General features: G+C 43.9%; 1 protein-coding gene and 1 pseudogene across 1 annotated transcript; both read right to left on the bottom strand.

Moving 5' to 3' along the window:
- Positions 1-1,810: 1,810 nt before the first annotated feature.
- Nsmce4a (NSE4 homolog A, SMC5-SMC6 complex component) lies at positions 1,811-17,828 on the bottom strand. The gene is made up of 11 exons (XM_052197178.1): positions 17,467-17,828; positions 16,409-16,486; positions 13,004-13,134; positions 10,426-10,577; positions 8,240-8,339; positions 7,420-7,510; positions 6,055-6,149; positions 4,510-4,558; positions 3,068-3,159; positions 2,894-2,980; positions 1,811-1,977 (listed from the first exon to the last, which is right to left on the bottom strand). The coding sequence occupies exons 1-10, from the start codon at positions 17,747-17,749 to the stop codon at positions 2,906-2,908; spliced, it is 1,146 nt and encodes a 381-aa protein (XP_052053138.1). The 5' UTR covers positions 17,750-17,828; the 3' UTR covers positions 1,811-1,977; positions 2,894-2,905.
- A 2,397-nt stretch (positions 17,829-20,225) lies between these two features.
- On the bottom strand, positions 20,226-20,559 carry LOC127679367 (protein transport protein Sec61 subunit beta-like; annotated as a pseudogene).
- Positions 20,560-23,082: the final 2,523 nt, after the last annotated feature.

Here is a 23,082-nt window from a genome sequence, read left to right as displayed (position 1 = left end):
AGGAAACATCTCAGCAGGCAAGGGTGCTTGTTACCCAATCCACAGGACTTGAGTTCAGAGCCCCAGAATTCATGTAAAAGTCAGACATGGGTACACATGTCTGCAGTCCTAGTACTCTCATAGTTAGAAGGAAGGTGGAAATAAAATCCCCAGAAACCTTTTGGGCAGTAAGTAGTACACAGTGCAGCAAATAAAAGAATCCCTGCCTCAAAAAACATGGCGGGAGTGGCCTGGGACCAAAGATTATCCTTTAACCACTAGATGTGCACTATGGTATACATGTGCCCAAGCAGAGACCTGCACGTGCACACACACATATCATATATACACATACACAAAAAGAAATAAAATCTTGAAGGTAGTGTGGTAATCATTAAGAAATTGGCAAGTGGTTTGGATAGACTAATGGATACTAAGTAGGTGTCTAAGCAGTAGTCTGTGCAAGATGGACAAAAAGACTACAAGGAAAGTATTGACTGGTTAGGGATGGGAAAGGTGGGGAGCATTACAGAATTTAAGAATCCTGTGAAATACGGTAAAAATGTTGGTACAAAAATCTTAAGATTTTGGGAAGTGGTTTTTAGTATATGTTTTTAAATGGCCCATGAGTGGACCAATAATCAGTTAACATAGATCTAGCCTCTTGAAGTTTAGGCACATAAAAGGTTTTGGGACAATTCCCAATAAAGATGCATGCTTGTATAAAGCACTGGCGTAAACAGCAGGGGTGGGGGTGAGGTGGGGAGGGGACCCAGGGAGAAACAGACATCAATCAAGAATGTAAACTCAAGGTATTAAAGTTCACATCAAATACACAGCATTATCTGTTTGAGCTCATCTGGAAAGAAACTGGTAAAAAGTGACAAAACACAGACTCAGGAGAGTCGGGAAATGAGGAACTCCTCTGCCAGGGTTTGCAAGCAGACAGGTTTCCAAGCGATTCTTACTAAATTCTCATCTATTACTGAGTGGGCAGATCATGGGGAGGGGGCACATCGCACTGCGCACAGGTGGAGGCCCAGAGTTGCAGAACTGATGGTCTCCTTCCGCTTTAACGTGGGTATGAAGCATTCACTCACTGGGCCATCTCTCCAGCCGCCAAGATTCTTATTTAAAGAAGTAAGACAGCCTCATGCGAATCATAGGATCTTTTGTTGTTGTTGTTGGCCTTGAACTCAGAAATCCACCTGCCTCTGCCTCCCAAGTGCTGGGATTAAAGGCGTGAGCCACCACTGCCTGACAGATCTTACTTTTTAAAGAGAGAAGTATGGGGAAGGGTAACCCCCCACCCCCAGACAAAGTAGAAGACCGCTAGGGGAGTCTCCTGGGAGACAGGAAGAACTTGAACCCAGAGCTTTCTGCTGAAAGAGAACCTGAAATAAGCAAAGTCTTAAAGCAGAAAGCTCGGGAGAAGGTACCCAGAAAACATCAAGGGCCCAACATGGAGGAGCGGGGCAGAGGAGCGTGCAGCAGGATGGGCCGACACTTGGTGCTGCTAGGGGCTCGGTCCAGCCCAACCCACCCGACGACGGTATAGCTCCTAGGGTGTAAAGCAAAGGCCAAGCCACATCAAAAACATTTCATCATTTTTAACCTGCAAAAGAAAAAAAATTTTTTTCATCTGGCACAACCTATCTGTTGACTTGGCCAGCTAACTTTAAAACTAAAGAGACATAAAAAGCACTACATTATCTATCAGGCACTAACATCCTAAGCAAAACCTTTATTGGGACAGGACTAGACAAAAAGACCCCCCCACCCCCCCCACCCCCGAACACACACTCCCACAGACAATAACGACAATCATTGGTGAACATGGTGGTGGATTTCCTTTAATCAAAGACAACCACGACAAATCCGAGAACTATCAAAAGCTACATTTTACTGGAAACAAAGCTTCATCTTTAAAAACATTTAATCATACATATATACAATACATGCCGCTTTCCTTTCAGCGTTTCACTACTGCCTCCAGTTCTAAAAAATAAAAATAAAAAAAATACAAAAAAAGGGAAGATATCTGGTTAGTAGCTGATAAACCAAAGCTCACGGTATACACATAAATGCAAACTAGTGACTAGCCCCTCTTTGACAAGTACAGCCAGGTTAAACAGCTGCACTCCTCACAGAATTAGTTCCCTTTCTCTCAATACAGTCTGACAGAGGTAAGTTCTCTTGGAACAAAAGTTCAAAAATGAGGACCCCACTCCCCAACACACGCTCCCAGAGACAAATACTGAATACTGAAATACACTGAATTTATATAAAGTACTTTAAAAGCTCATTTTAGTTCTCAAAATTAGAAAATTATGGAGCTAGAGTGATTATCTACTTATTTTATAAACAGACTTACAGATAAAGAAAATAAATGTATAAAACAAAGTGACCCCAAAAAATCAAGTGGCAGGGCCAACAGATTCAAGATCGATTCCACCCATGGCTGTCTTCAGGACAGAATACCACTTCATTGATACTAAGATTTCTTTCTAGAAATGTCACCCTTTGTAAAAATGAAGGTTATTTTTTTTCATAGCATAATTCATTTCTGAAATGTGCATTTACTAGCATCTGTCTGAGGGAACTATTTCCATCTTCCTTTTCTGCTTTGTGCTGTCACAACACTGTGGAGGTCTCCATATTTCACTTATCATTAGTGAGAAAAACCCACAAAGAATTCCCCTGTACTGCTCTTTCATCTACAGATCTCAAGAACACCAACCACAGTAGCTGGCTGGCCTCATGCTGCTGCCTGCCTTTACCAGTTACCGCAGTTCAGGAATGGGACGCTAGAGGGAGACAAACTCCAGATGTTACGGGAATGAGGACCTCTTAGGGCTCAGGTTGCCTGATAAAATTTTAATACAACTGTGGCTGTCTGTGTAGGAAATGTTACCTTCAGCTGGCATCAGGCACTTAGCCGCTGCTGGCTCTGACTCAGAGAGATCACGGGCTCAGAAATCTCAAAGGTCTTCACAATCTCCTGCTCAGAAACAAACATTTAGGCAGTGGGTTCATGGGGAGGAAGGTTCAGGTCAGAACCGCCCTGGGGTGACCTGCAGGGCCTTACCTCCCAGTCATGGTAACTCAAAGCTATAATTCCTTGACTCCTAATTTGAATGTTTTGGTCAACTCCTTCACTTTCTTCATTAATCACTGGCTCTGTTTAAAAGACAAAGATTTAAAACATTATCAGTCAGAACAGGTTGCTTGAACAGTAAATGATCATAGGATTGAAGTTTGCACTGAGAAGATACTTGTATGTACTTTCTAGATGTCATGTACCATAAGCAGTTTAGTAGTGCAGCAAGGAACCCCGCTGATTTCCACTAATCGCAGTGTCTTTTTCTAAACATTTAGCGTATCTATGCACTCGCCACTTAGCTAAACCTTAGTGAGATGAAGCTGAGAGCACCTAACAAGTAACTGCCATGGAAGTCCTGAGTTCTCCACAGGGACTTCAGAAGGGCATGAGCAAGAGAGACTGTATGCAGGTAAGAGGGAAGGAGAGCAGAACCTCGGACGGAAGGCTCTGGCAACACCGACAAGTGGCGGTCAGAAGTTACAAACATTCACAGTTAGGGGGACTCACCATTTTGCTAATCTTTAAAACAGATAGTTTTAAAACCACCCTATTTTCACAATTTTCAGTTAACTAGGACAGATTCATTTTGTTTATATAAATTTTATTGAAATGGGAATTTATCAGACAAGATGGCACATGCTTTTGATCCCAATACCCAGAAGACATAAACAAGTGGATCTTTTTGAGTTCAAAGCCAGTGTGTTCTGCATAGCAAGTTCTAGGCTAGCCAGGGACACATGGTAAGACCATCTTAGTAACTGAACTTCTTTGGTTTAAAAAAAAAAAAAAGAAAAAAAATTGTAGTGGCACTAGCCTTCCATCCCTGCACTCGGGAGACAGAGGCAGGAAGATCAGAGGCAAGTGGATCACTGAGTACCAGGTCTGTCTGGTCTACACAGTAAGTTCCTGACAGCCAGGGCTAAGGAGACAGACCCTGTCTCAAAACAAACAAAAAAACCCTAAACAAAAACACAACAACAAAAAAAAAACCAAACAAAACAGAAGCTTTTAATTCCAGTACTAAGAAGATTGAGAGTTTAAGGCCAGACTAGACTAGGCTAGCCTGAGCCATTTGGGGGGGGTGGGGGAGAAGAAAAGGAAAAAAAAAAAAAACCAAAACAAAAACCCTTACATTTAGTAAAATAAAATGCATTTCAAAAACTCTAATATTTTTTTTGGAAATACTTTTTTAAAGATTCATTTGTTTATTTTATATATGTGAGTACACTATAGCTGTCGTCAGACACACCAGAAGAGGGCATCAGATTCCATTACAGATAGTTGTAAGCCACCATGTGGGTGCTGGGATTTGAACTCAGGACCTCTGGAAAAGCAACCAATGAGTGCTCTTACCCCCTGAGCCTTCTCTCCAGCCCCAACTCTTAATACTTTCTAAAACTGATTTCTATGAACATAGTATAATTTACCTATTATTGGCAGTCGGTCTTGGTCAAGTCTTATTCTTGCAAAACCATCCTAAAACAAAAAGCATGGTTTGAGGCAAACACCAAAGTCTACTGCATACAAATACTTAATCACTTAGGAAAATCTCTACTTCAGGCAGTCAGCATGTACCCTGAGTCACAGATAAGGCTTTTCGCACATCGCCTTCACGAAGATTACTGCTCACGTTTCTACCTGATTTTTACCAGACACAGACGCGGCACTATGTGGACTTATGGAACTTAGAGGATAGCCTGTGAAGCTCATCCTCTCCTCCCATCATGTGAACCCTGAGGAGCGTGAGAAACTGTCAGGGACAACCATCTTCCCCTTTAGCTGATTTGTGCATTCCATTCCATTTTAATGCAGAATTTAATATGCAGTATTCTGTTACTGGGACCACTGGCAAACATGCCTCTGTCGTTTGACAAAGTACATGGGTAAATAGAAGCTTTTGTCTAAATTTAAAAACCAAATTTATCTTACATGTTTAAGAATGCAACATGATGTAAGGCTTAATTCAGGGATCTTTAACAGACTGAAAGGGGTTTAATGATGTGTAAATGTTCCACCCTTAACAAGCTACAAAATGACTGTAAAGCCCTCCCATAGATCCTCTATCCATATCTGCCAGCTGTTTTGCCACATTAACTTTATTGCTTTCTTTCTATATTATTATTATTATTACTTGAGAGATATGAGACTGTTCCTTTCTCCTGCTTCTTTGGTCTCGTTTCTTTTTCTTTCTTTCTCTTTCTTTCTTTCTTTCTTTCTCTCTTTTTTTTTTTTTGGATTTGGTTTTTTCGAGACAGGGTTTCTCTGTGTAGCCCTGGCTGTCCTGGAACTCACTCTGTAGACCAGGCTGGCCTCGAACTCAGAAATCCGCCTGCCTCCGCCTCCCAGAGTGCTGGGATCACAGGCGTGCTGCACCACCGCCCGGCTGGTCTCTTGTTTCTTGGGAGTAAGTTTTTTCTTTTTGTCCCACTCCCCACCCCACCCTGTGACAGGGTTACTCTGTGTAGTCCTAGCTGTCCTGGAACTCACTCTGTAGACCAGACTGGCCTTGAACTCACAGAGATATGCCTGCCTCTGCCTCCTGAGTGTTGGGACTAAAGGCACATGCCTTCACTGCCTGGTAAGCTTATTTTTATATAGCATGAAAACTTCAGGAACTTTACCATATTGTAGTCATTTCATATTCAAGCTTTACCATTTTACTTAGAACGAAAAGTATTTCAAATTTGGGGGGATTTGGAGCTAGTTGCATAAATACAATGAGGTATCTTGGAATTGGGACCTAATCTAAGCCTGAAATTCATCTTTGCTCCATATATACTCTACACTGCCAGAGGGTAACTTCATATCCTATTTTAATAGGCCTGCTTTAGTAGTTGTGAAATTTTCCAATTTCAGATTAGTAATGCTTACCTTACATACCAAATAAAATTCTGCAACAATGGACAAATACCTCTATCAGTTGTATATCATTTTAAAAACATAAAAGATGTTAGAGAAATCTAAAACCTTACCCGTATGATGAAGGAAACATGAAAGATGTTTTCCACAGTACGGGGGAAAGAATGTGGATCAACCACAAAATCAAAAAATGACATTGGAGTATCAGCTGCAGAAAAAAGAAAAGAAAAAAAAAACAATCTTCAAAACACACACATAACAACAACAACAACAAAAAACCCTATTTGTTTCACATCAAAATCTATGCCTTAACATTCATCAGACAAAAAGGAACACGCAGGCCTCCTGCTCTGGGGAGTAAACTATTCTGAAGGTCAGCTGGGCATTTCTACTAAAATACAGATAACTGACCTGTCAGCCACCCAAAGAGCAGCTCTCATCGATAGTGGCTCAAACACACCAACTTAGACAAAGATCCCACCTCAGCAGTACAACAGGAAAGTGCAACAAAGAACCTTTCCAGTGATAAGGATTATTAACTATATTTACATGGGAAACCCTGAAAAGAGCAAGCGCAAGTTGGGGGATGTCAAACAAAGTCTTCAGGAAAAAGCCATACCACAGAAAGTGTGTGTCATGATTAGCTTGAAATAAAGAAAAGGAAAACGAAGGTACTCCTCCCCAAAAACTAACAACCTGTATATTTACATGAAATAAACAGAAAACATTGTTAAAGCAGGCACCCATTTGACAAGTGACCACCATGAGGAATAGAAGACAGGTAGATGCCTGTACTGGGGGCTGGCGACATGCCTCAAAGCTTAAGAACATGGGACCAGGCACGTATGTTGTACACAGACACACAGACATACAGACAAGCAAAACACCCATACACATAAAATTAAAATAACAAACCGCTCAGCGGTTAAAAGCACTGACTGCTCTTCCGAAGGTCCTGAGTTCAAATCCCAGCAACCACATGGTGGCTCACAACCATCCATAATGTCCTCTTCTGGTGTGTCTGAAGGCAGTTACAGTGTACTCACATAAAATAAAATAAATAAATCTTTAAAAAAAAAAATAGTGACTTACTCACATAAAATAAATAAATCTTTAAAAAAAATAGTGACCTAAACACTTTTTAAGTTAATTTATCATCGCCACATGAGGTATTAAGGAAGAAAAGCTTCATTTGTTTGACCAAAAAAAGAAAGTGAGACAGGTTTGTATCTTCTGCCTGTAATTCCTGCACTCAGGAGGCTAAGGCAAGCAGACACCCGTGAGTTTGAGGCCAGCTTAAACTACTGAGTTCCAGGTCAGCCTGGGCAATAAATACTTTAAAAAAGAAAAACAGGGAGGAGTCACAATAACTCAAATATATACAACTGAAAGTGCCTTTTAAATAAAAGAACCTTGTAGAAAGCGGCAAGCCCAGTACACACCACTGGCAGCACTTTTTAACTTGGCGCCATACTTACGGTCTTCTCGAAAGTATGTCTGCAACAATCCCAAGATCCTCTCTACTTCTTTCTCAGTTGCTTCTTGATGAGATTCTTCCATGCATTTCAACTGAGAAACAAGTCACACGGCAGTTAACAATCTTTCCTTCTCTGTTGCACATCCAAAGCTCAAAGTTTTGGTTGGGCTTGCTAGCTTTTAAACTTACATGTCTTAAACTTTCCAGTGTCATAAAAGTTTTCTCATTTCAGTAAAATCCTTATATTCTTAGTAGACAGGCAATGGCACTAAACAGCTAGCTCAACTGTCTTTAGATTAAACAAAGTCACAACCAATGGTTTAAGGACAAGTAGTTCACAACTGGACGTGATCTTGTCCCACAGGGATCAATATTGGAGACATTTTCTGGTTATAGCTGGTGTAGTGCTATTAGTATTTAGTTAGTAGAGGCAAGAATTCTAAACATCTTAACAATGCCCTGGACAATTCCCTCACAATAGGAATCATGCAGCCCTAGGGCTGACATCTCTCAGGTTGAGAAACTCAGGTTTGGGAGAAGTAATTAAAATCATGCAAATAAGTGAAAGTGAACAATCCAACAGCATGTTAAGAGACATCTGAAATAAAATAGTTGAATGACAAGAACCTGACTCTAGACCATAACACTTAGATACTTAAGACTTTTTTTTTTTTGTTAAATGGAGTCAGGGTGTTTACTATGTAGTTCCAGTTAGCCTAGAGCTGGCAAGCAGGCAAAGCTGGCCACCAACTCCACCAACACCCAACCTCATATATAGTAAACATAGGTTAGTCTAAAAAGCCAATATTTGAAGAGCAAACCTGAGCGGGCATTGCACGCTGTTCTTCTATCATGCGAGGCTGTCTCGGCCGATCACTCCGTGGCTTCGGCACAGGAAATTCCCCATGGATTGAACCCAACCTAGTGAAAAATATGCTTTCATGTCTTTCTTGTTTCTTTTATACACAAACCCCCTTCACTGACTAAATAAAAGCTGTTGGTGTAGTGTAGTCAACTTCAGGGCAGGCATTAGAGACAGAAATTCAGGTGGCGACATCTTTTCTGTTCCATCTATGTTTCTATAAGAAGTTGAGTTTGTCGATCAGATGCCCTCTCTGACACTTTCCGGGTGCTCTGGACTACAGTAAGCTGCTGAATTATTTGGGGAACCCTCCAAACTAACCTCTTACCTGTCACACAAAGGCAACTTTTTTTGGTTTCGGTTTTGGATTTTGGGTTTTTCAAGACAGAGTTTCTCTGTGTAGAGCTGGCTGTCCTGGAACTCTTTGTAGACTTGGCTAGCTTTAAATTTACAGAGATCTGCCTGCCTACCTCTGCCTCCCAAGTGCTGGGCTTAAAGGAATGTGCTACCACATCCGGTTAGAGCCAACTGTGCTCAGAAAGAGGAGCACAGGTCTAGGTATGCCAGGGTAGTGGCTCGCAGCTGAGGACACCTAAAGACACCAGTCATAATGATTAAGACGCTATCCTCTCCTCCACAAAACAACCAACCAGCAAACAACAACAAAAACTAATCCTAATATAGCCTTCAGTTGCAGTAATTCATGTATCATGTACAGTTCAAGGTCTCTAGAATCTAGTCCCATTTGCTTGATATATTTGAAATGAACATATGTAATACAGATGGAGTGAGATTAATCTGCATATCACCTCAATGTGATATCTCCTATAGTGTTAAGAAAACCTTTTTGGCAGAAATAGCTACCCAAACGCTAACAAGACCCAGTTGGGAAATCTGATCATTTGTTGATATTCCCTAGGGAGAATTTGCTGGAGGCATCCAGGTTAGGACCAATGGGTAAGTTAAGCTTAGCAGGAAGATGAGGGGATGCACATCAGAGGGCAAGGCAACAGAATATGGGGCAGAGTTATGAACAATTCCTATGGCTACAAATTGGGCTGGGTGATGACAAAGGCTGAGGCTTTCCCTTTAGATGCCAGGACTTAAGACATAGAGATTAGCACTGAACAAAAGCAGACTTGGAATTTATCACACACATTAAAAGTGTAGTCTTAAAAAGTGTGTATAGTTTATACAATAGTTCTGGGCATCTCAGTTGCCAGAGGTGTGTTATAGATGCCTGGGCCAGGCCCTAGCCCTGCCACAGCCCAAACTCCACAAATCATTCTAATATAGACTCTACCAATCTCAGGCTTAAAAGAATTAGAGATGGGCTAGAGAGATGGCTCAGCGGTTAAGAGCACTGACTGCCCTTCCAGAGGTCTTGAGTTCAATTCCCAGCAACCACATGGAAGCTCACAACCACCCATAATGAGATCTGATGGCCTCTTCTGGTGTGTCTGAAGACAGCAACAGTGTACTTATATACATTAAATGAATAAATAAAGTCTAAAAAAAAAAAAAGAAGAAAAAGAAAAAAAGAAAAAGAAAAAAAAAAAGAATTAGAGACCAGTATCCTAGCGTTATAGGAAAAAAAAGGACTAGACCACATTGGCCAGCTGCCCCCGGGAAAGGATCTACTGGGGAAGGGGTTATACACTTATAGGCTGTCTTAAAAGGACAGCAAGAGCCGTCCTTGGTTTGTCACATACTAGATCAGCCACTTCATTTCTTAAGTCGAGACAATGAGCTGGTTAAACAGTCTTCAAATACAGTGAGTGATCATGCAAAAGGAGGTTCTAATAAATAATAACCTGCCACAATCTCAAGATTCTCTCAGTAGGAGCCTTCATCCTCCTGCATGATAAAGATTTCAGGTATCATAAACAGATTCAGTAACACGCTACAGATCCCCAAATCCCTTGGTAAGGTCCTGCCCCTGACATTTCCTGTTAAGGGAAGGCAGAGACCTGTTGACTCAAGTGACATTTATGGCCTTCTGATCAAGTCGGGGAAGTCTCTGAACAGTGGCTTCATGATTGCGACTTCCTTACTACTTAGAAATCTTTGTCCCTACATAAAAATAACTTAAGATTTACAAATTATGACTATGGCTAGTCTGTTGGATTTTGAAAATAATCTTACAGAAAGTGGAATGTATGGGTTTTATTAAAGGTGTTTTCTGCTGTTTTGCCTGATATTTTCCAGGAGTCATAGACAATTAATTCAATATCAGTTCTGTCTCCGTCGCGGATGAACTCTTCAGCTTCTAGTGGATTTACACCCATATGCGTCAGCTACAAGAGAGAGAGAGAGAGAGAGAGAGAGAGAGAGAGAGAGAGAGAGAGAGAGAGAGAGAGAGAAGTTAAACCACAGGCAAACATTCTCCAAAGTCAATAGAGGCCAGAGGGAATACCTGTCTTCATACTAGTTCGACTTCTTATTGCAAAGATAATATTACATATAGATCTCTATTCAAAAGTGCCTTCTGTTGTGAGAAGATATTCCTCAGTATACTGAGAACTTGGGTGGGCAGTGAGATGATTTGGCTTAGCCGTTCTCAAACAAGGCATTTTGCCTCCAAAGGATGTTTTGGAAGTACAAAACATTTTTGGCAGTCAACAACTGACATGCTATGGCACCTAGTAGGTAGTGACCAGGGAAACTATCCTATAGTGCACAGTAGAAGCACTCAGAATAGAGCGGTACCCAGCCCAAATGTCATTTGTGCTGAGGCAGAGAAACCCCGTTCCTTTCTACTCCAGCCCAAGGGGCTTGAGAAAGGCAGGCACTGAGCTCATAGAGGCCTACTGGGGTACAGGAGCACCCCACCAGGAGCAAAGCTAGCAGGGACACTGAAGACCCCAAACCAAGCACTACAGTATAGAACCAGAAGTCTAGCTGTCTCTTTAATCCTAGTGACGGGTCAGTTTCGTAAACGGGACCTCAGTATATCCAGAGAGCAGTAACACACAAGAAACTCCTAACAGTGTCTCTTCCTGAGGAGACTTGGCAACAAATCAAACAATTCTCTTGTCTCTTATTTTACAGAAGTGAATTATTACAGCCAGGTGTAGTGGGTATTATATTACATTAGTAATAATTCTTAAGAAATAATTCTTAAGAAATAACATATATTATATGCCTAAAAGTTCTTAAGGTAGTAGTATATATAAACAATAATTAGAAAACCTTCAATGCAACCAGGTGAAGGGAGGAAGGGAAGCTGTAGGGCCCCGATCAGAGTGGCCACTGGTTCTCCTCCACTCTTTTGCCATCCAGTCCAGAGAGCCTCACTATGTAGACCAGGTTGGCCTCGAACTCAGAAATCTGCCTGCCTCTGCCACCTGAGTGCTGGGATTAATGGCGTGAGCCACCATACCCAGCCTTCTCCTTTAATGTTTTATTGTGATGTTATACTTGGATGTTATACTGGAGTTATACTAGACTCCAGAAAACTACTTCCTGCTTTAAGACTTTAACTGATGTGATGTTATTTAAAGGTTAAAGCGTAACTAACTTTTATTTAAAAACACTTAGCATGTGTATGCCAACATTTCCAAAATACATTGTACTTCACAAGACTTAGTTTAAGAAAACTAAAACTTTAAAAACAACAAATTGCAAATAACCCGCACCCTCATGATTTTAAATAAAATGCAAATAACCCGCACCCACTTTATCTGGTCCAACCTCACAAATGCTGACTTTTTCCAACACTGGGTATTAAACCAAGGGCCTTAGAGATGCTAGGCAAGTGCTCTACTACTGAGCAACACCCCCTTTTCTGCAACTGTTAAGAGGGCCTCTTCATATAACCTAGCCTTAAAATCCTCCTGCCTCAGGTTTCTGAGTAGCTGAGATGACATAGTTGTCCCAGCACACACAGCTTAAACCATTCTAATAACCTTTTAAGCATAAAAACACTGACAAAATTCAGTGTTCCGACAGGTGTGGTAGGGTAACGCCTTTAATGCCAGCACTCAGAAGGCAGAGTCAGGCAGATCTCCATGAGTTCCAGGTCTGTCTGGTCTACAGAGTGAGTTCCAGGACAGCCAGGACTGCAAAGACCAAAAACATGAAAAAAAAAAAAAAGTGATTCTATTCTTGGACGAATGCATCAAAAAGTTTGAAAACTCCAGGTACCAATGATTCACATTTGTTAAGAGGCAAAGGTAGGTGAATTAAAAACTAAAATCAATACAAAACTGCCCATCATCTTTGTATGGTTTTAAAATTTTTTTCCAAGACAGAATATGCCTGTACAAGAAGGTTTAACTCATCTATAGCTGCCCTCTACCCTGAGCTGCCCTCAACCTCCATCTCCACAGTGTGAGCTCTGGTCCAGCTCAGGACAGATGTCCTAGGATGACCTAAAACATTTAGGAAGTAACAGAGGAAATGGCTATTAAACAACCAGAAGATCCAGAGTCTCAGAAGAGAACACTAAGAGGTTTCCAACTGCTCAAAGCTCACAGCCTCAATTCCAGCACTCAGAAGGCAGAGGCTGGCAGATAGACCACAGAGTTCCATAGAGATCTGTTTAATCTGTTAATGTCTTAAGACCTCCATAGAAAACTCTAAGACCTCTGTGGAATACTCTAAGGCCAAAAAAAAAAAAAAAAGAGGAAACCATCTGCAAACTGATATGGGCAAGTAGAGAATTATATAATAAGACATTTTAAAGAAGCATTTAATTAAAATTCTGTAGCTTTGAACTTACTAGTGTTTCAACATATCTTAACATATCAAATGAGCTCAGGTCAGAGCGCAGCTGCTTGGCTTTCTCTTTGCCCAAGTCTGAAGCCAGAACGAGAAACTGGGCATCTAGGACTGCTTCTCTTGCTCGTGACACTGGAGAACAAGAAATACATGTTAAGAAACCCACATAATCCACGGTACTCCCCCAAATTCCCGAGTACGTATTAGGATCTTTCCACTAGGCCAAAGTAATCCTCACAAGGCTGGAAATGGATCCATGGGCTTCTAAAACTAGTTCCCTCCCCACCACACCAAAACCTCAACCCCGGCTGACCAGTCTTATAGCCTCTCTCTAGCTTGCATATTCCTGGTCACTGAACCAGTATCTTGGTTTCTTTCTTCACTTAGATTTATTTATTTTATGTGTATGAGTATTTCCTGCATATATGTGTGAACCTGAAGCCCATGGAGATCAGAAGAGGTCAACATATCCCCTGAAACTAGAGTTATGGATGGTTATGCGTAGACAGGTGATTGCTGGGAATCAAACCCAGGTCTTCTACAAGAGCAAGAGGTGCTTTTAACCACTGAACCATCTCTCCAGCCCTGACCTGTAGTGGATGGCTCTGTGGAGCTTGTATTTTAGGTTAATTCTCCCCTCCCGAGAGAGGCTGTCTGGAATAAGGAATGAGTCAGGTACTAAGGTGGCTTCTTGTGAACCAATCCCTTAATGAATAAAGGAACCAATCACTGGGCTGAGTAGGTGGGACTTCTGGGTTGGACCAAAGAAGCAGGAGAGAGTTAAGTTCTCTTTTGGAACACAGACAACATATGGGTAAGATGTAGCTGCTAGAGCTCCCCAGTATCCGCTAGGATCTGCCACCGGAGGATTCAGATTTTAATAAGGCTTACAAGACTAAGTTTTAGTTGTGCCCAGAGACTGAGTTACCACTGTTTCTGAATGAAATTTGTGTTGCGTTTTCTGGGTTCAAGAGAGAAAGATACAGCGGCCATGGTGGGTTTGCCTGAGGTGCCCCACAAAGGTTGTGGGGGTTTTGAATCATGAGGCTGATGTGATAGCCACTCTACAGTGGGAACCTAGCGAGCTGGGTGAAGAGATTGTGGAGTTCTGAGTCAGTCTCCATGATTTAAAAACAGGTCGACCATTGCGCGCCAGTGCATGGCTGGCGAGGCAACTGGGGCAGAGGCACAAGTGCAGGAACGTGACGGTTCAATGTTTAGTATTTCCCAAAACACTGACCGTACCATAGTCTCGTAATAATCCCAGTATAACAAAGACTTGGGTGGTGCATAACACCTGTCTCTCTGACTCCCACATTCTAATCGCCATCCTCACCTGAGCTGATGTAACTCCCAGGGAACAGCCACTACAGATAGGGAGAGATGATACGGGCTCTCTAGAGGGAGGGTTCAACAGCCTACGCTAAGGGGGCTAGGTCTTACTGCCCGTATCCTATGGGTCACAGAGGATCTGAAATAGTAGTCTAGGAAGACTCTAATGTAAGACAAGTCCAACAAACCGTGACAAATCCAAACAGAAATGCCTGGGTCCAACATGCCCCTCAAGGCCACTGAAAGTGATTGAGCCAATTGATTTCCCAAAGAATCCTCACAAAAGTAGGAAAACACACAGCTGGGAAACTCGCTGGCTCTGGCGTTCATTCTTACCCATCATTTCTCTTTATAGAAGGAGAGATTTTAATAATTTCAAGAGTCACTGCAGAAGAGACGGAGAAAGGGAGAGCAGCGCTGCTGGGCTCTCGTCTACCACCCCTCCCCCCACCCATAGGCTACACCAAGAAAAGTGCAGCTCTGTCTGGACGAGAGCAAGTTCCCAATAGAACTAAAACAGGTGTAACCCATGGCTGCCCAGCGGGGTGCCTCTTGAGGGCCCAGCTGAAGGAATAATTTTGTCTTCTACTTTAGACGTGGGCAGTAGCGGAGGAAGGCAGCGGAGGAAGGCAGCGTGGAAAAAGTCAGTAAATGGATGGTTGACAGTAGGGGGGAGAGTGAGCCAATCACAAGTGAGACCCTGGGTCCAGGCGGTGATGGAAGAAAACGATTGACAGCGCGGAAAGGTGGAAGAGGAGCCCCGGTCCTTCAAGTTCTGGAGGTGATTTAGTGAATGTTCTAGACCAAGAAGCGAACTGTAAGGAGGCCACAGCCAAAGCAGAAAAGACAGAAGGGCGACACTCACTAACACAACACAACTCACTAACACAACACAACCAACCAGGCATCCTAGATGACTAAGAGCAAGCTGTCTGCAAAAGCACGAGGAGCTGTGGTTAGCAGGGATGCCTTCTCTCCTCATCACTGCAGTCGCCCCTGTCTGTGCCCAAAGCAGTGAGAGACGCCTGAAGAGGACATGGTCTGTGTAGCTGTCCTGGTTTCCCGTCAGGGAGTGTATCCACCTCCATCACTGGATGCCAGCCAAAGCGGTTGCCACGACAACCAACTGCTGCTGCTTTTAATTCAAACTAAGATTGCAGTGTTAAGCCCCCATGGGGCTGGGGAGGAGGTTCAGCAGTTAACACAGAGTATTGCTCTTCCAAGGGGCCTCTGGCTTGGGTTCCCAACACCCTTGTCAGCCAATTCACAGCCTCCCTGTAACTCCAGCACCAACAAGAATCCAATATCCTCTTGTGGCCACCACAGATACTGTATTCGTGTGCACAAGCCCACACGCACACACAACTTCAAACAAATAAAAACCTCCCAGGAGCCAGAATTCAACTCTGAAAGTTCCTCCCCACTGCCCGCAACCACACACAATAGGTGTGCGCGTAGATAAGATCACCTCCACTAGGTTATAGGTGGACCAACAGCTAAAGGAGTGGAGACCAGGGAAGGAAAAGAAAGGCTCTCTGAGGCTAGCTGCAGTCTTCTCTAGTTCATCTATCTGCTTAATGGAACATACAAGTGAAACTTTCAAATTCAAGCCAGCAAGAGAACCATGGCTTCTTTGTTGTTGTTGTTTTTTGTTTGTTTGTTTTGTTTTTTTTTTTGAGACAGTGTTTCTCTGTGTAGCTGTAGATGCACAGGAACGGACACTGTTGACCAGGCTGGCCTTGAACTCAGAGATCTACCTGCCTCTGCCACCAGCCCCCCCCCCCAGCCCCCTGTGCTGAGATTAAAGGTATGTACCACCACTGCTCAGCTCATGGAGGAGGCTTCTTAAAACAGACTGTACAACTCCTCCCTGATACCCAGAAATCCGAAAGAACCCTAAAGTATACGCTGAGCTAAATGGTAAGCACACGGCGAGAGAGTCTTGTTGCTAAAGGGAAGGCGGCCCTGGGCCTGGGCGCTAGTGAACGGGAATTGTGGCATGACAATAATTGGCTTCTGTGAAAGTACTCCATTGAGTATAAGATGCAATGACAGATTTAAAATCATGAATTACCTTCATTAAACAGAGTGTTGGCTTCTTCGAGGACCTCCGTTAGTTTGTCACCAGCATTCAGGATGTCCTCCCGGTTTTCTATTTAAAAGAATACACACTTAGGGAGCTGTGCTCAGGCGTCACTAAGAAGTAGCCGCTTAGTCCCGCTCCTACTTCCTGAGTCACGATTAGAAGGTCTTCATCTCTTTAACAGAAAAAGGCTTTATCTTTTACACAAACAAAATGCTATTGTTTCAAGCAAACTGAATCTCTCTCTCTCTCTCTCTCTCTCTCTCTCTCTTTCTGTGTGTGTGTGTGTGTGTGTGTGTAGAAGGCCTGGGGGCAACCTTAGCTGTCCTTCCCTCAGCTCACTATCACCTTAGCCTTTTGAGACAGAATCTCAACTAACCTGGAACTAGCCAAGGCTAGGTGGGCTGGTCAGAGAGACCCAGGGTCTCTGCTTCCCCAAAGCTGAAGATACAGGTTTACAGCACTATTTTTAGGGGACACTTTAAGGGGTTCTGGAGAATCTAATTAAGGTTGCAAGAAAAGCATTTGCCGACTCAGCCATCTCCCTAGCTCCCAAAACTTGAACTCTTGACCGGAAACACTGGCTCCCCGTATGTAACCTTACTCCAAAAGGATGCCGCTTCTACGTCCCAATACAAGGGCTCGATTAAGAAGTGATTGTCAACTTCTCGAGCAACAGGCTCACCCGGAGAGCCACACAACAAACGCTTGGGCCTACCCAGCATTTCTGATTAAGTGCATCCGAGCTAGGCAGGGAAATGTGCATTTTAGCAATCCCAAGGGACTCCGTAGCTCAGGCGCCGGAGCAAGCTAGATTGAACAAAAAGCACCTGGTCTTATTTGCTTGTCTTCCTTACTGGCTAGCTTTGCTCAAGCATGTCACTACCAGGTCTGGTCCAGCCAGCCACAGAGCACCTGCGCGCCCGCCGCCAAGGTCGCGTAGGGTGCTCTTAGTAAACAAGCCAAGGCGCGGCCAGCGCCCGCACCTCCGCCGCCCTCCCGGGCCACTGAAGGCCGCCAGCCCTCGCAGCCCCAAAGCGCCACCTTACGTTGGACGGAGTTGATGAGAGCGCGGTACTGATGGCGGATCTGGCGGCACAGGCCCTGGTCGTACTCGGCCTCCAAGCAGGCCGGGTCCATCAACTCGTCCCCGGAATCAGACGGATCGCTGTCCTCCAAGCTCGGGCGCTCCGCCGCCTCCCTGCGATCCGGCGCGGCGCCGCGGCGGGCCAGCGGGGACCGCGAGCGGGAACGGGAACGGGTGCGATCCCGGTGAGGATCGCGGCCCCGGCCCCGGCCCTCAGACCGGCGGCCGCTGCTGTCGCCAGACATCGCGCCAATTCGCCTTGCAACTTCGGAGCGGCGGAAGTTCGCGCCAGAAACTGAAACCCCCGGCTGGGCTCGAGCGCCGGCTCCAGGCGCAACGCAGCTCCGGGACTGCCGCGCGAGCGCACAGCGACGCCTGTGGCCCGGAGGCCCGCGGCGGGGTTGGCTGTGTATGTGCCTGGCAAGCAAAAGACTTAGGACTTTGGATCTCTGATGCTAAAGCCCACCCCACTTAGCCATGCCTCTTCCCATTGTTTCTTTGGCTCCTCTGGCCTTGTGGAGTACACAACAAACAAAACAGTTCCTTGACTGTATCATAGTAAACTGTTAAACATCCTTCTAAATACCTGCACCACCCCGGCAGGCACACAGCTGATTCTCTAACTACAAATACCCAATAACAGGTCTGAGGAAGATAATTACGAGCAATGTGGTTTCAAAAATACATGTATACATTTCATTCCATGTAATTGTGTGTGTGCGCGCGCACTGTGCATAGATACATATGCACAAGTGTGCATCTCCGGATACAGACCTGAGGTTGACTTCAGGGGTCTTCCTCTTTTTTTGGTCAGTTCCACTGTTTTTTTTTTTTTTTTTTTTAGATTTGCTATTTGTGTATACGTGCTTTATTCGTGCGCACACTGTGTATCAAATGCATGCAGTGCCCTCAGATGTCAGAATAGGACGTGCAGACCCCCTCTGGAACCGGAGTTAAGAAGGGTTTGTGAGCTGCCCCGTGGATAATGGCGATGGAACCCTACTCCTGTAAGAACAAGTGCTCTTAACCTCTGACCCATCTCTCCAGCCCACTCTCCACATCTTCTTCCATAAGGTATCTCTAGCTAAATCTGGAATTCATCTTTTTGACAGGACAGATCTAGGGATTGTCCTGTCTTCACCTCCACTGCACTAGGATTATAGATCCATACTGCCATGTGCCAGTTTTTATGCCACCCTAGGAATCCTAAGGTAATCTACCCTCCCACTTCTCCTTCCCCTTCCTACATCCCTCCCTCTCAGATAGGATTTCATGTAACCCAGGCTGGCCTCAAACTGACCCTGTAGCTGAAGATAATGTTGAGTTCCTGATCTTCTTGAATCTAATTACCTCCCAAGGGCTGAGTGGATTTTGAAATCAAGATCCAAAGCCTAGTGGGCCCATTGCTACTGAAATATAATTGCTTCTTGAGCCTCCAAAGCAGGAGAAAAAAGAGCTAGGATGGTGTGCATAAACCCCTTACACAAATATATCTGCATCTCTTTATATTTTATATTGCTGGGTTAATTTCAAACACAAATTTGCATTGACATCCCAGAAGAGTATGTAGGGAAGAACGGGTGAATGTGATCGATGAAATCTACTGTTCTCTATATTAACACAGACTACTGAGAAGAAATGGCCCAGCAGTTAAGAGCACTTACGGCTCTTACAGAGGAACTGGTGTCAGTCCTTGGTATCCACATAGTGGCTCACAGCTGTCTAGAACAACAGTTCTAGAAGATCCAACACACTCTTTGGACTCCTGCACACATGTGATGCATGTAGCATCACCAGGGACACATGTGTACACATAGCAAATGCACACACACACAGCAAATCTCTTTAAGAAATAAAACACAAGCTTGTTGCAGTATCTCTGGACACTGCATTTATTTACATGATAACTTTAATAAGGGATGCCCAGAACGCTGGCAAAAATGTTATTTGTGGGTGGCTTTCAGATCCCTACAGAAGCTCTGCCCTCAGAAGCCTGGCTGGGCACCATCTGATTCGTGAGGGTCTAGTCAATGGAAGAACAAGGCTGCAACAAAAAGAACCTTCTATCTTTCTTCTTGAGCAGGGACATCAGACATTGGACTCCTCATTCTAGGTTACAGTACTGCCCCGTCCTCCTTATCACACATCCTCACGCCCTGGACCCTGGACTAGGCAGAACCCACCAGCAGCCCTGGTTCTTCAGCTTTCGAACACAAACCACACAGTGGTTGGCGGGGGGTGGGGGGGTGGGGGGGTGTTTCTTGGCTTCTCTGACTGTGAGGCCAGGCAGACAATAAAACTCCTCCTTCGTATCTATGTAAATGGTGTTGGTTCTGTGTCTCTAGAGAGCCCTGACAGATACATTTCGGTTTTATATTTATAAACTCCTCCTCAACAGTGAGAAGTCTGGTTTCTATTATCATCAGTGTGGTTCCTTGTTTACCTAATCCTCCCGTTTGTAGCAATCCTTGCTATGCAAGGCTCTTAGCTTTTCATGCTTCTCTTGGTTGCTGATGAATCATTCAGCTTTTGCTATTTTTTTTTATAAAGCAATGCTGAAGTTTATTAGCCATAGAAAAAACTAATTTCAAGTCAATTCTTATTCTCTGTAAAATAATACACATGAGCAGAAAATCAGAAAATCACTACACTTTTGATCCAAGATATGTTGGATTTTGTCCTTCTTCTTTTTCTTCAGATGACAGATGGATGTAGCCCAATCTACAATCGTGTGTACTTGCCCCAAATGTACAGCATAAATACAGAAGCGATGAACAGAAGAGTCATCACCAGCTCTGGGACAGGGCCCACTTTGAGCCCTGGGGAATCTTGCATGTAGAATCTCCACATTCCCCCATCCCTGCAGAGGTGCTGCGGCCTGCACTCTGGGTTCTACGGCTGGCATTTTTTCTCTGGCGGACAGTGGATCCCGCTGCCCGTGCGGCCACCACTTTGCTGGGAGAGCGCCCAAAGGAGCCCACGTTTGTGCCACTGGGCGTTGGACCCGGCATGCTAATGTCTAAGAACAGTGGGTACAGGAGGCGCGAAGAAGGTAATCGGGGCGCTATTTTTTTTCAAAGTGTTAATCAAGCTTAGCAGTAGTCTTGTGGCCACCATTTTTTTTTTTAACATCTCTAACACCTGATACATCCCAGCTATCCCATCTCCTTCCCATAGTACCACTTAAGCCACCACTGTGAAAGCATTTAACATTGCACTGTTACCTTGTACCAAGGACAATTCAGACAGCATCCGGGTGGCTCAGTGGTCTAGCTCCAAAATCCTGTCCTATGCCTGTGTTGAGTTGAGGAGCCCCCTTCACAACCCAAGCACAAGAAGCAGGTTTGGACACAGACCAGAAAGCAGGTCAGGAGGGCAGTTGCTGGCACAGGAGGGAAAGAAGCAGGGCCAGGCTACCCATCCTGGTAGACAAGTAAAGACATGAATGTTAGACAAGTCAAGTCCCCTGTCACTGTACCCAACCAATGGGAGCAGGATAAGTGTACAACAAAGACACATTCCCAAGGAAATCCCATAACCCTAGATCCTGATTGGTGAAGTAACTTGGCACAGACGTTTGTGGATTTAAGGCTTAACAACCTTGTAGGATCTTAACTCAGGTTCATGGTCCAGTTCCCGAGTCTGGATCGTGGCCCTGGTCGACAAGTCCTGAGGCCTATGCTCAGTAAGCTATACTGCCTGGCTGAGATCAGTTTTCCTGTGGTTTGTGAGGCGATTCCTGAACCCCAACAGTTTTAAGAGTCCAGAAAAATGCCTTTGTGTGAGGCATAGTGGTGCATGTTCCTAATGCCAGCACTCAGGAGGAAGAGGCAGATGGATCTCTGTGAGTCTGTGTCAGCCTGGTCTACATTCCTAGAACATTCCAGGACAACTAGGACTATATAATAAAGAATCCCTGTCTTGAAAAGATTAGATAAATAAATGAAAAGAAAAATATCTTTATTTTTACCCCCTAATTTGGTTGGTGAATTGACCATATATAGAACATTTAGTTGAAAATTAATTTTGATAAAGAACTTAAAGGAGGCCTCCTTCTAAGACATTGCTTAGAGCAGTTGGGTCTCAAGTTTCCTAAAGCTGTGACCCCTTGATACAGGCCCTCATGTTGTGATGACCCACCCCAAACCATAAAAAATTTCTGTGCTAGATCAGACATGTGACTAAATTGGTAGAGTGCTTGTCTATGGAACAGGAAGTCCTGATTTCCAACCTCAGCATTTCCTAAAACCAGGTATGATGGCGCACAGCTGGACAACCAGGGCTGAGGAGGTAAAGGCAGGAAGATCATAAATTCAAGGACACGGCTACAAATGGGTTCTAGGCCAGCCTAAGACACGAAAGACACTGTCCCAAAGAAAACTAAACAACTTTAAAAGTGTCCTTTAAATTGTTGGGAGTGGTGGCACACATTTAATCCCATCACCTACGGGCAGAGGCAGGTGGATCTCTGAATTCTGGGCCAGCTGGGGCTGCATAAGGAAAGTCTTGTTTGTTTGTTTGCTTGCTTGAATCGGTTCAGTTTGATCTGGCTTAAACAAATGCTTTCATCTTTTGATTCCTTTATGGGACAAGAGTTATTAGATTTTTAAAAAAATATGTATTTATTTTATGCATATGAGTATACTGTAGCTGTCTTCAGACACACCAGAAAAGGGCATCAGATCTCATTACAGATGGTTGTGAGCCACCATGTGGTGGCTGGGGATTAAACTCAGGACTTCTGGAAGAGCAGTCAGTGAGCTTAGCCACTGAGCCATCTCTCCAGGACCAGATTTTTTTTAATTGGTTAGAAAGTAGTAATTCCAGCCAAATGCTGTCTTTAAAAAATTAAAATTAAAAGGACCTTAAGAAGATCTCTAAGAGATAAGAGTTAGCTCTGGCTTGTCTGTCATCTGGATGTGTGGTACTGTCTGGGTGTAGTGCTGACAGATCTCTAGTCTTGTGCTAAGAGTCAATCTCCCTTTGTTGATGGAAGCCGGGTAGAGAGAATTGAAAACAGATGAGTTTGTTCCTTGGAGGGTCTGCTTTCAGGCCTACAATGGGAGTTCAGTAAACACTCCCCTCTGCATTTTCTGAGTCTCAGATATCTGCAGCTCAAAATGATCCTTTTGTTACTGTGGTAGGTTCTGGACCCCTTCGGACCCCTTGGTTTTCGGTTTGTTGTTTTTTTTTTTTCTGTAAATATTTAGGAGTTATAGTGGACAAAAGATGGCCATGAATTCCTTTATGATTCAGGATCTGTTCCCTGTTGCTCAGTATCTGGACCATCTGCTTCCGGGTTCTTGGAATTGAAATAAAAGTAAAGTAGCAAAGAAACTATTCAAAAGCAAAGGGTTACTATAGGTCAGAAACAGTTTAACCAGGCAGAAGCCTCCCTGAGAGGATATAGAAGCCCAGGTTACTGTTTGGAGCCTCTTTTAATGGGATTCAAGAGGAGGAGGAGTCAGTTAGTAAGAGGCTCGGTTTTTGGACAGGTTTGGGTTACGTAACCCTTCCTCTGTTGTGCATCTGCTTCTTGTGTTGCAGCTGATTTATTTATTTATTTATTTATTTTATT

The sequence above is a fragment of the Apodemus sylvaticus genome, chromosome 1, assembly GCF_947179515.1.
Source record: "Apodemus sylvaticus chromosome 1, mApoSyl1.1, whole genome shotgun sequence".
In the NCBI taxonomy this organism is placed as follows: Eukaryota; Metazoa; Chordata; class Mammalia; order Rodentia; family Muridae; genus Apodemus; species Apodemus sylvaticus.
This window is presented reverse-complemented; position numbering and strand designations above follow the sequence as displayed.